General features: G+C 40.3%; 3 protein-coding genes across 5 annotated transcripts in view; all 3 read left to right on the top strand.

The window, feature by feature from the left end:
* CENPK (centromere protein K) overlaps positions 1–2904 on the top strand; it is a 65703-nt gene extending 62799 nt beyond the window's left edge. Inside the window, exons 9-10 of one of the 3 annotated variants that reach the window (XR_012513635.1) lie at positions 284–378; positions 2842–2904. Coding sequence is in view for 1 of the 3 variants with exons in the window: in XM_074385519.1 (XP_074241620.1) it covers positions 284–319 (36 nt within the window). In the remaining 2 variants the exon portion in view is untranslated. Of the gene's footprint in view, positions 1–283; positions 520–2426; positions 2481–2841 lie in introns of those variants that run through there. The other 2 variants (XR_012513634.1, XM_074385519.1) reach the window with 2 other exon arrangements.
* On the top strand, positions 2178–4646 carry LOC141585229 (endogenous retrovirus group K member 19 Pol protein). The gene is given in 12 exon segments (XM_074403487.1): positions 2178–2283; positions 2427–2438; positions 2441–2893; positions 2896–3305; positions 3307–3537; positions 3539–3685; positions 3687–3987; positions 3990–4111; positions 4113–4149; positions 4152–4238; positions 4241–4579; positions 4582–4646. Coding segments are annotated over 12 exon segments (2310 nt in total).
* A 3688-nt stretch (positions 4647–8334) lies between these two features.
* ADAMTS6 (ADAM metallopeptidase with thrombospondin type 1 motif 6) overlaps positions 8335–12669 on the top strand; it is a 348499-nt gene continuing 344164 nt past the window's right edge. The window contains exon 1 of the mRNA XM_039469458.2: positions 8335–9732. The gene's annotated coding sequence lies outside the window, so the exon portion shown is untranslated. The remainder of the gene's footprint in view (positions 9733–12669) is intronic.

Consider the following 12669-nt stretch of genomic DNA (forward strand, 5'->3'; position numbering starts at 1 on the left):
GCAGAATTTGGGGTGAGCCAAGGTCATGACACTGCACTCCAGCCTGGGTGACAGACTGAGAGTCCTTCTTAAAAAAAAAAAAAGTATATAGAATTTTGTTTTATTTTTCTAGAAACAAGTTATTGCTCTGTCATCCAGGCTGGAGTATAGGAGCAAGATCATAACTCATTGTAACCTCAAACTCCTGAGCTCAAGCAGTCTTCCTACCAAAGCCTCTCAAATAGCTAGGACAACAGGTGTGCACCACTACATCCAGCTAATTAAAAAAAATTTTTTTTTGTAGATTCAGTGTTTTGCTGTGTTGCCCAGTCTCGTCTAAAATTCCCAGCCTCAAGCCAGGAATTCCTACCTCAGTATCCCAAAGCACTGAGATTTCAGGTATGAGTCACCATGGGAGTTCGGTTTTAATGTGTACATCTAATTTTAATATTTCAGAGTTGAATTAGTAAGTCATCATCTTGGCTGGGTGCGTTGGCTCATGCCTTTAATCCCAGCACTTTGGGAGGCTGAAGCGGGTGGATTACGAGGTCAGGAGTTTGAGACCAACCTGGCCAATATGGTGAAACCGTGTCTCTATTAAACATACAAAAATTAGCTGGGCGTGGTGGTGTGTACCTGTAGTCCCAGCTGCTCAGGAGGCTGAGGCAGGAGAATTGCTTGAACCCCAGAGCTGGAGGTTGCAGTGAGCCAAGATTGTACCACTGCACTCCAGCCTGGGCGAAAGAGCAAGACTCCATCTCAAGAGAATAATAATAATAAGTAAATTCAACATCTTTAGAGAGAGTCACTTGCTTCAATGTAATAATTAATTTCAAGCAAATATATAATCAGAATTCTTCATGTCACTTTTCTGAAAACATAAGCAGTCTGATTTTAAGAAATGATTTGGTTTTCAACTTAAACATTTAGGTTTAATTTGTAAGTTAATGTATTAAATGTTTTAAGGGGTTGTTCTTACCTCTGTAAATTCCTCAGTCACTGTTCTTTGGCTCTCAGATTCTTCTGCCTTTGCTTCTATTTTTTAGTTTTCAAAATATATATATAGATATAAACAAATTTCTTCCTCTCCCCAATTTTCATTTATTCCATCTTTTTTTTTTTTTTGAGACGGAGTTTCGCTCTTGTTACCCAGGCTGGAGTGCAATGGCGCGATCTCGGCTCACCGCAACCTCCGCCTCCTGGGTTCAGGCAATTTTCCTGCCTCAGCCTCCTGAGTAGCTGGGATTACAGGCATGCGCCACGATGCCCAGCTAATTTTTTGTATTTTTAATAGAGATGGGGTTTCACCATGTTGACCAGGATGGTCTCGATCTCTCAACCTCGTGATCCACCCGCCTCGGCCTCCCAAAGTTTTGGGATTACAGGCTTGAGCCACCGCGCCCGGCCCCATCTTTTGTTTCCTGAATGGAGTTCACTTAAATTTATTAGTTTTCTGAAGACTTAATATTTGGGGGGGTGGAGGGGCATGTGACTAAGGAGTTTGCTGTCAACTCTATTCTGCCCATAATCTTCATTTCTTAATTAAATGAGGAAAGAAAAGAAAAGAAAAGCTGGAGGGAATGAATGATGGGGAGACTGGGTCCTCTTGAGGAAGGACCCCACTGCACTACTGACAATTTATGCTATCAATTCTCCCATCCTTCCCCAAGGAGACCTCTGACCTTTTACCAGAGTAACTGTGCATCGGGGAAAGGGGAATGATCAGACTTTTCAGGAACTATTGGACACTGGCTCTGAGCTTACACTGATTCCAGGGGACCTGAAACATCACTGTAGCCTTTCAGTTAAAAGTAGGCGCTTGGCCGGGCGCGGTGGCTCAGGCCTGTAATCCAGCACTTTGGGAGGCCGAGGCGGGTGGATCACGAGGTCAAGAGATCGAGACCATCCTGGTCAACATGGTGAAACTCGTCTCTACTAAAAATACAAAAAATTAGCTGGGCATGTTGGCGCATGCCTGTAATCCCCAGCTACTCAGGAGGCTGAATCAGGAGAATTGCCTGAACCCAGGAGGCAGAGGTTGCGGTGAGCCGAGATCGCGCCATTGCACTCCAGCCTGGGTAATAACAGCGAAACTCCGTCCCCCCCACAAAAAAAAAAAAAAAAAAAAAAAAGTAGGCGCTTATGGAGGTCAGGTAATTAATGGAGTTTTAGCTCAGGTCCCACTTACAGTGAGTCCAATGGGTCCCTGGACTCATCCTGTGGTCATTTCCCCAGTGTCAGAATGCATAATTGACAAAGACATACTTAGCAGCTGGCAGAATCCCCACACTGGCTCATTGACTGGTATGGTGAAAGCTATTATGGTAGAAAAGGCGAAGTGGAAGCCATTAGAGCTGCCTCGTCCTAGAAAAATGGTAAATCAGAAACAATATTATTAAAACAAACAAACAAAATATAACCACAAAAACAATATCGAATCCCTGAAGGGACTGCAGAGATTAGACCACCATCAAGGACTTGAAAGACTCAGGGATGGCGATTCCCACCACATCTGCATTCAACTCTTCTGTTTGGCCTGTACAGAAGACAGATGGACTTTGGAGAATGACAGTGGATTATCATAAGCTTAACCAAGTGGTGACTTCAATTGCAGCTGCTGTACCAGATGTGGTTTTGTTGCTTGAACAAATCAATACATCTCCTGGTTCCTAGTATGCAGCCATTGATTTGGCAAGTGCCTTTTTCTTCATTCCTGTCCGTAAGGCCCATGAGAAGCAATTTGCCTTCAGCTGGCAAGGCCAGCAATATACCTTTACTGTCCTACCTCAGGAATATATAAACTCTCCAGCTTTGTGTCATTATCTTGTCTGCAGAGATCTTGATTACTTTTCCCTTCCACAGGATATCACACTGGCCCATTACATTCATGACATTATGTGGCTGGATCCAATGAGTAAGAAGTAACAAACACACCAGACTTATTGGTGAGACATTTGCCTGCCAGGGGACGGGCAATAAATCCAACTAAAATTCAAGGACCTTCTACCTCAGTTACATTTCTAATGGTCCAGTGGTGTGGGGCCTTTCGAGATATTCCTTCTAAAGTAAAGGATAAGTTGCTGCATTTGTCCCTTCCTACAACCAAGAAAGAGGCACAACGCCTAGTGGGTCTATATGGATTTTGGAGGCAACACATTCCTCAGTTTGGTGTGATACTCCAGCTCATTTATTGAATGACTCGAAAGGCTGGCAGTTTTGAGTAAGGTCCAAAATGGGAGAAAGCTCTACAACGGATCTAGGCTGCTGTGAAAGCTGTTGTGCCACTTGGGCCATATGACCTAGCAGATCCAGTGGTGCTTGAGGTTGGCAGTGGCAGGTAGGGATGCCATTTGGAGCCTTTCACAGGCCCCCACAGGTGAATCACAGCAGAGGCCTCTAGGATTTTGGAGCAAGGCCCTACCATCTTCTGCAGATAACTGCCCTCCTTTTGAGAGACAGTTCTTGTTCTGTTACTAGACTTTGGTAGAAACTGAAAGTTTGACTATGGATCATCAAGTCACCATGCAGCCTAAACTGCCTGTCATGAACTGGGTGCTTTTCTGACCCTTCTAACCATAACATGGGACATGTACAGCAACATTCCATCATCAAATGGAAGTGGTATATATGTGATCAGGCTTGAGTAGGTCCTGAGGACACAAGTAAGTTATGTAAGGAAGTGGCTCAAATACCCATGGTCACCGCTTCTGCCTCCGGACCCCTGGCCTTCTTTCCCCCGGCCTGCACCAATGGCCTTATGAGAAGCTGCCTATAATCAGTTGACAAAGGAAGAGAGGACAAGGGCCTGGTTTACAGATGGTTCTGCATGATATGCAAGCACCACCCAAAAGTGGACAGCTGCAGCACTACAGCCCCTTTCTAGAACATCCTTGAAGGACAATGGTGAAGGGAAATCTTCCCAGTGGGCAGAACTTCGATCAGTACACCTGGTTGTGCACTTTGCTTAGAAGGAGAAATAGCCAGATGTATGATAATCTACTGATTCATGGCTGTAGCCAATGGTTTGGTTGGATGTTCAAGGACTTGGAAGAAGCATGATTAGAAAATTGGTGATGAAGAAATTTGGGGAAGAGGTATGTGGATGGACCTCTCTGAGTGGTGAAAAACTGTGAAGGAAGATATTTGTATCCCATGTGAGTGCTCACCAAAGATGACCTCAGCAGAGGAGGATTTTAATAATCAAGTAGATAGGATGACTTATTCTCTGATGGCTCTTTCCTTAGCCACCCCTGTCATTGCCCATGGGCCCATGAACAAAGTGGCCATGGTGGCAGGGATGGAGGTTGCTCATGTGCTTGGGAGCATGGACTTCAATGCACCAAGATTGACTTGGCTATGACTACTGCTGAATGCCCGATTTGCCAGTCGTGGAAACCAACTCTGAGTTCTTGATATGGCATCATTCCTTGGGGTGGTCAGCCAGCTACTTGATGGCAGGTTGATTATATTGCATCTCTTCCATCATAGAAAGGGCAGATATAGGTTTGCCTATCCTGCATGGAATGCTTTATCCACCATAATGGTATTCCACATGGCATTGCCTCTGACCAAGGCACGCACTTTATGGCTAAAGAAGTGCAGCTCAGGGAATTCACTGGTCTTCGCATCATTTTGAAGCAGCTGGGTTGATAGAATGGTGGAACTAGGAAAGGAGGACCCACCCTCAATCTGGGTAGGCACCATCGAATCAGCTGCCAGCGAGGCTAGAATAAAAGGCAGAACATAGAAGTACTAGACTGACAGAGTCTTCCAGCCTCATCTTTCTCCCATGCTGATACTTCCTGCCCTCAAACATCAGACTCCAAGTTCTTCAGCTTTTGGACTCTTGGACCTACACACCAAGTGGTTTGCCAAGGGGCCCTTTGGCCGCAGACTGAAGGCTGCACTGTTGATTTCTCTACTTTTGAGGTTTTGGAACTCAGACTGGCTTCCTTGCTTCTCAGCTTGCAGATGGCCTATTGGAGGACTTCACCTTGTGATCATGTGAGTCGATACTCCTAATAAACTCCCCGTCATATCTATCCTATTAGTTCTATCCCTCTAGAGAACCCTGACTAATATAGCTTCTATTTTTTGTTTTTTAAAATGCATACATGTATATAAACAAATTTTTCCCTTCCTCAGTTTTCATTTATTTCAGCTTTGGTTTCCTGAATGGGGTTCACTTAAGTGTATTAGTTTTCTAAAGACTACTAACTTTTTTTTTTTTAAGGCGTGACTAAGGATTTTCCTGTCAACTCTATTCTGCCCATAATCTTCATTTCTTAATTAAACGAAGAAAGAAAAGCTGGAGGGAAAAGTTTTGAAAGAGAAAAAGATTGGTTTCTATAATAATTTTAAAGAATTTTTACTGCAATGAAAATTCTTTCAGGGTTTAATTTAAATTTGTTTATGAAGAAAAAAATGAATGGTATAGTACATACATTTCCATGGTAGCAGAGGTGCTAAATACATTATTAAAATGGCCAGATATTTATATAGGATATACATTCCAAGAAAAAGAAAAAAAGTGAAGGGGAAACAAGACTGAATAGATTTAGTGGCTGGGTACAATGGCTGATGCTTGTAATCCAAACACTTTGGGAAGTCAAAGTCGGAGGCTCACTTGAGGCTGAGTTCAAGACCATCCTGGGCAACAGGGAGACCCTATCTCTACAAAAATAAAAAATTAGCTGGGAATGGGTGCCTTTAGTCACAGCTACTCAGGAAGCTCAAGTGGGAGGCTCACTTGGGCCCAGGAGTTGGAGGTTACAGTGAGCTATGATGGTGCCTGCACTCCAGCCTGGGCAACAGAGTGGAACCCTGTCTCAAAAAATAAAAAGATTTAAAGGGTTATAAAGGATTGAGGAGATACTGGTCAAAGGATACAAAATTTTAATTAGGGGCCGGGCGCGGTGGCTCAAGCCTGTAATCCCAGCACTTTGGGAGGCCGAGGCGGGCAGATCACGAGGTCAAGAGATCGAGACCATCCTGGTCAATATGGTGAAACCCCATCTCTACTAAAAATACTAAGAATTAGCTGGGCATGGTGGCGCGTGCCTGTAATCCCAGCTACTCAGGAGGCTGAGGCAGGAGAATTGCCTAAACCCAGGAGGCGGAGGTTGCCGTGAGCCGAGATCGCGCCATTGCACTCCAGCCTGGGTAACAAGAGCGAAACTCCGTCTCAAAAAAAAAAAAAAAAAAAAAAAAAAATTTTAATTAGGAAGAATAAGTTCAAGAGATGTACATTATGGTGATTATAGTTTAAAACAATATATACTTGAAAATTGCTAAGAGAGTAGAGTTAGTGTTCTTACCACAAAAATGATATGCATTAATATGCTTGTTAAATAGCTTGATTTAGCCATTCCACCATGTTTACATACATGAAAACATGTCGTATACCATAAATATATATAATTTTTATTAGTCAACTTAATAAGTAAATAGATAATAAAAATTTAAGAAAGAGACTTAAGAGAATGGTGGTTACATGGGCCAGCTGACTTGTGAAAATTCGTTAGTCTGAACACTTGTCATCAAACTATATAACTTATGCATTTTTCCGTATGAATATTTTACTTCAATTGAAGGTTTATTTAAAAAAGACGTAAGACACAGATCAAGCCATTGCAATGTATCGATTGATTCTAATAAAAAGAGGTATTTTATAAAACCCTTTTTGCAGTTAGGAAATCTGAGTAGGGTATTTGATGACATGAAAGAGTTATTAATGTTTTAAGAATAATAGTGGCATATATTTATTTTTTAGTCCTTTTATTTTAGAAATACAGGGCAGTACTTAATGGGTGTCATGAAATGGTATCTTTAAAATAATACAGTAGGGTGGATGGACTATCTAATGGGTATATATAATAGATGAAATAAAGTTGGTCACACTTGGACACTTGAAACTGGCTGATGGCTACATGGGTGTTCATTATGTATATTTTTTTTACTTTTGTATATGTTTGAAATTTTCTGTAATACAGTTAAAATGTTTACACAAACACATATATACACATATATAAAGTTAAATTGCGACTTTGCCATTTCCTACCCTAATCATTTGTCACCGATTATTCCCAGTATTCTTGACCCATCACTTGGAGGAGACAGAATCTGTTGGAAAATTTTCATTACTCTGTTTAGACACAGGATGGCACTCTCTGAATAAGTAATTAGCCAAAGTCCACTCCCCCTGAGTAAGTTCCTCTACAAGCTGCTACTTTGTAGGGCAGTTTATCTTAGTCGAGGGTAAAATCTTTTCAGAGAGCTTATGTAGATGTTTACTGCTCAGACCTTTATTTTGTGTGTGTGTGCTGGCTGTCCCTATCTACTGTCAGTTCTTGAAAAATGAAGGTTAAGGTTCAAAACTACTTAAATAGTCATTTGATGCCTACTTTTCTTATTTTTGGTGTTTACAATTATTGCTATATTTTGCTACCTCATGTATTTCATATATGTGTACACACATACATATATGTACACATACATATACATACATATATACATGTGAATTATCTTTATTTAAAACTCTAAATGCCAACTGTTGAACAGATTTCTACATTTTAAATGGCATTTAGCCAAATACTACTGATTAAGGTCAGGATGAGGACTATTGACTCTATAGACAGATGCTTTCCACTTTCAACCCTTGAAGAAGAATTGAAATAACTGTATTCTTGGACATTGTCAGTCTGATTCATGTCTCCTTTTAGCCAACTATTCATAGATTCAACAGAAGAATTACACCTACTACCTCCGGCGTAGGAAGAAAAAAAAAAATCAAATGGGCAATAATGTTAGCAGAAGCTTGAAATTTAAGAGCCAATATTCAGAAAGATCATCCTTCCTACCCCCTTCCCTCCGGTCCAATTCTCCTTTGTGGTTCTGGCCATCGGAAATCGACTTGGCATTAACTAAGGACTGGAATTTCAAGGCGTCAATTTTCCCCTGCCCCCAACCTCGGAAACTCTTAAACGGCTCCCTATTTTACACTCAATGGTAGAGACAGATAAATGATGCAGCAGATTACACCGTTGAAAGGCAACGTTTGTCCTGAGCTATTTTCACATTTTTTTCCTGTTTCCGATTTATGTGCCAGACTTTGTTTGCTTGCTTAGGACATGGAAAACATATTGGGCATTTTCTCCCCAGTTTAATGCCAGTGGCTTTCTCTCAGCAAATGAAAGTGAAAGTGTTACATTGTAGCGGTATTTTATCCTTAAAGTCTGGACTGGCAGCCGGTTTGTAGTGGGGGAGGGAGGGTGGGATTGGGAAGCTTGAAGAACCAGTTTTGAGGTTTTGTTTGTTTATCTTGAGATCGCAGCAGGGTTCCTGTTTTTTTCCCTTCCTTTTTTTTCGGGGGGTTCCGATTTCGGATTTATTTTCATTTGGGCAGTCATTGAAGTTTCATTCAATGTACTGACTTAAAAAAAATACACTGCACTTGTAGCTTTTCCCGGTTGCACTTTAAAACACCATCCAGTCTCACCCTCATCTGGAAATAATGCAAGCTTCTCTCTTCCCCCGCTCCCTCCTCCCCTACTTTTTTTTTTTCTTTTAAAGATCCACATAACCTGAGGTCGATAATCAGATGGAAAATGTACTGGTATTAGTCTACTTTAGTTTACTTTACCTTTTGATGCTAACCTTACTTGAAGTATTTATAAAACACAGGCATTTTGCACACTTGTATCTATTGAGTCTTGAAGTCCGCCTGCTCCACGAATCTAAGCTTTGCTGTAAGGTTTCTCAGAGGCACTGTTTACGTGCAAGTGTTAACATTCTGATAATGTGAATTTCAAAAATAAAATTACACAGAGAATGACACCGGAGATCTTAACAGTGACATTGGTACATCTAAAGTCATTCATCCTTCACCCTCCCCCTTCCTTTTTCCAAGAAACAACTAATAGCAAACCAGGATAGAATTTCTAAAAGAAGTTAGAGAAGGAGGAGGAAAAGAGGCGGAGTGAGATAGGAGAGAGAGGTTAGAGAGGCCAGGATTTCTCTCATTCACAGTGTGGAAAAGTTGACATTGTCTAAGCCCTTCTGAATGGCTGGTAGTTGGTTACCCCGATTGTACCTCTACCTCCCCTCCCCCTCCACGTGACGACCCAGGACACATGCGCACCCGACGCAGCCCAGGCACATCTGCAGACTGACGTCAGTGTGCTCTGCCTCCGAGGAAAAGCTGCCAAAATTTTCTCCTGCTGCAATTCAAGTTGGCTGGGGGCCGGTAGTGAGATCTAGGGCTACTTCAACAAAACTTTGCTGCCCTTCCTGCTCCTCTTGTCTTCTTTTCTCCTGATACCTTTTGATGCTCTGCACATGTTATTTGCATAGCAAAGGCACTAAGCTGTCCAGGAAGAGAGGGCACCACTTCCACCCCCATAAGTCTTTTTTCCCCGTCTTTTCTTTCTTTTTTCCTTTCCTTTTTTGGGGGGTGGGGAGGAAGAGAAAGGGGTTTGCAAAGGCAGCATCTCTGAGTGATAGCTTGGATGTATTGAAGGCATCTCTTATTCTGCCAAATCGGAAAGTCCGTTCTCTAAAGCCCGGGTTAGCTAGACTATAGGGTTTTATTCTGGCTGCAGAGTAACTGACTGGTGTGGCTTTGCAAAGGGGGGCAAAAAATAAAAAAAATAAAATAAAATAAAAAAGTTAGAGAGGAGAGGGAGTACGTGAGTCGTCCAGTGCAATCTCTATTGTCTGAAACTTACTTTTTATCAGAATTTGAAGATGAAAACGGTAAGGAAGACTTAACAATATTCAATGAAGCTTTTTTTTTTTTTTTTTTAAACCAACAACTTGTGCTTTGCTTGTCTTCCGAATAACGCTTAGAAAACTTTTTTCTGTGTGTGTGGTTTTTTTTTTTTTTTTTTTTTTTTAAATGGCAATGAGTGAGCTTGACTGAACTCATTTTACGGATAGAAATCTTTTTAACTCCAAACTTGTCGGGGGTTGTAGAATTCTGGGACTTGCAATTATTTTATGATGCAAAAAAATACGTTTATTTTATAAATATACAATACATGTTTTGTAAAGTGGACTTGATTATGATTATTGTAATCTTTTAACTGATCACCAAATAGTAATCTGGAAAGTAAGAATGATGTGTGTGTTTTAAATTGATTTCCAGTTTTCTTAAAGAAAAGTCTTTTGCATTTTGTAGTTTCATGTCAGTGTGGTAAGTCTTCAGACAAGTGCATATTTTATGCCTGGGCTCAGGAGGTAGCATTAATGTGCTAGCTGTAGCCCCGATGCTCTAGGATATGTTAAGCTCTTAATAGGCTAATCAAAGAGATGGAAGCGTGTGTTTTTGATTTACTTTTGGCCACTTGGGACGTGCTAGACTCATAACCCTCTGGAGCCTTGTTTATCGGGGTATGTCTGTATATACGGTGTATGGGACCAAAGTTCAGGGATTGAGGAGGGAGAGCAAGAGTGCTGGAGTGGGTATTGGAAAGCCTCTTTTTGATAATATGTGCTACAATTCCTGTCTTTGATACTTTCTTTCCCTGTACTAGAGGAAAAGTGAGCGAGAGATTGAGAAAGCGCACTGAGAGGGAACAAGAGAGTGAGTTTCTTACTCTTGTTTTTATTTGAGCTGCCGGTGCAACGCGTTTGGGCCAGATGCCAACTGTCTGGGTCACACGCGTTTTATCCAAATAGATTTAGCGCTGCTGTCTGGAAATGGGCTGCTGAATGTTAACTTTAGGATCAACTCAACCAGGGCAGCTCAGACTGTTACCCTCTGTCTGGGCGAAGTGGAATGGTGGGGGCTGGGGGAGGTGAGGGTGTGCAGAGCAGAGAGAAAAAGGGAAACTGAACCATTGCTTGGAACTTTAAAAAAGACAATTGAGTGTAATTTTCAACATATTCTTTTTATGTTCAGATGTTTTGGACTAATTTTCTTTTCTTTTTTCTTTCTCTTTTAGTTTATGTTAATTAGACTGAAATGTTCAGATGTGGGAATGACAGTTTTCAGAATTTATGACAGGGAAAGAAATGTAACACTAAATTAGTGTAGTTGAAAGAAATTAAGAAAATTAATTTTGGACATAATTGTTTTCTTGTGTTGCAGCAAAATGGTAGCTGCAACCTGGTTTATGTTAATTTTATGCTTAAACGTGATCATTAGTGTTTTGAATTTTTGAAGAATAGCATTTAGAGGCAAATACGTTGATTTCAAACAGATCAAATTCATTCATTTGTCACAAATGGCTGCAAATGAAATCTGTGTAGTGGTCTTAATATTTTTGTGATGCCCAAAAAGAAAAACTTCTAGACCTAAAATATTGTAATACTACTCATGTCTGGTTCCAGTACCTGTAAGATTAATTCCTACTCCTGTCTACTCTTGGCACTTCCTCTTTCTTTCCTAGTAACCACTAGTAGTTAGGTCTTGATGCCAAATCTTATCAAGTTTGTGACTTTAGTGAGTGAATGAAGGGAGTAACCATATTAAGAGAGAGTTAACAGCATATTTGGAATATGTGCTGGAGGTATTGGGTAGAAAAAGTGGGGAAGAGGTGTATAGCTCTCGTGGTTCTGCCAAACAACATGGTTGATTATCAAGCTAACCTAAAAAGAAAAAGATATTTCTATTTTTCAGGAAAAGTTATAATACAGATAATGTGTATTTATTTGCTATCTGAAAAAAAGTGTGAGAATACATGTAATTTAGGGCTTGAGTTTTGGAAATCATGGTTTGTATTTTTGCTTTTGGCTAATTTGCTTTCCTTGATAAATATGTTTTGGGTAATGTATGTATTTAGTTTCACCTTTCCTTGGAAACCAATCTCACAAAGTTTATAAGTGATCTGGAAACCTTTCTACTTAGAGCCTAATTGTGTCCGTAGCATACAGTAGACGATAGTAAGTGTTTGTTGACAGAATAAATGGAAAATGAAATGAGAAGTTAATTTATATAAATATAAATTAAATACCTGAAGGGAGCATGGTATTGTTGCTTCTTCCATGGAGAATAAATCAGCCTTAAATAACCAGAATTAAGATGGATGAAAGAAGTTGAGAAGAATGTTATACATGCTCTTTAGCATTATAATAATAGTTCACAAGAGGAAATTATTACCTTGGCTACTTCCAGATCACTTGAGTGGGAAGTAAAGATGATAGAGGGAAAAGACCTCCAACCAGGGCAGACTACTGAGAGAATCACTGTAGTGCAAGTTGTCTGATCTTTTTTCTTCTTAGATAGTGTAGCTTTGATCCATGGAAGCCAGTAAATGATCTCTTAACTCTACTGCCTGATGCATTTGTATTAGAGAAAAAAAGCATATGTGAAATCAAAGTGAAACAGACATTTTGGTTCTGTTTTCCAATTTAAAGTAGTTGTACGTACTGTTATCATGACAAAAATTCCTTACTCCTTGCTGTAAAAGACAATAAAACTAGTTGATTGACTCCATCATCATATCTAGCTTATTTCACATTTTTGAGGGAAAGAGGAACATGAAACTATTTTTGAAGGAAGGCCTTTGAAAATGATTTTAGATAATGAAGGAAGGAGGGCTGATATTATTTAGCCATTAAAGTGAAGTACACAGACACTTTACATCATATGTAATCTAATTTCTTAACAAGTCTTTGTGTGATAGATATCAGTATAATGATTTTATAGATGAGAAAGCAGATGCAGAGAGGTTAAGTAACTGGAGGTCA

This window comes from Saimiri boliviensis, chromosome 1, assembly GCF_048565385.1.
Source record: "Saimiri boliviensis isolate mSaiBol1 chromosome 1, mSaiBol1.pri, whole genome shotgun sequence".
In the NCBI taxonomy this organism is placed as follows: Eukaryota; Metazoa; Chordata; class Mammalia; order Primates; family Cebidae; genus Saimiri; species Saimiri boliviensis.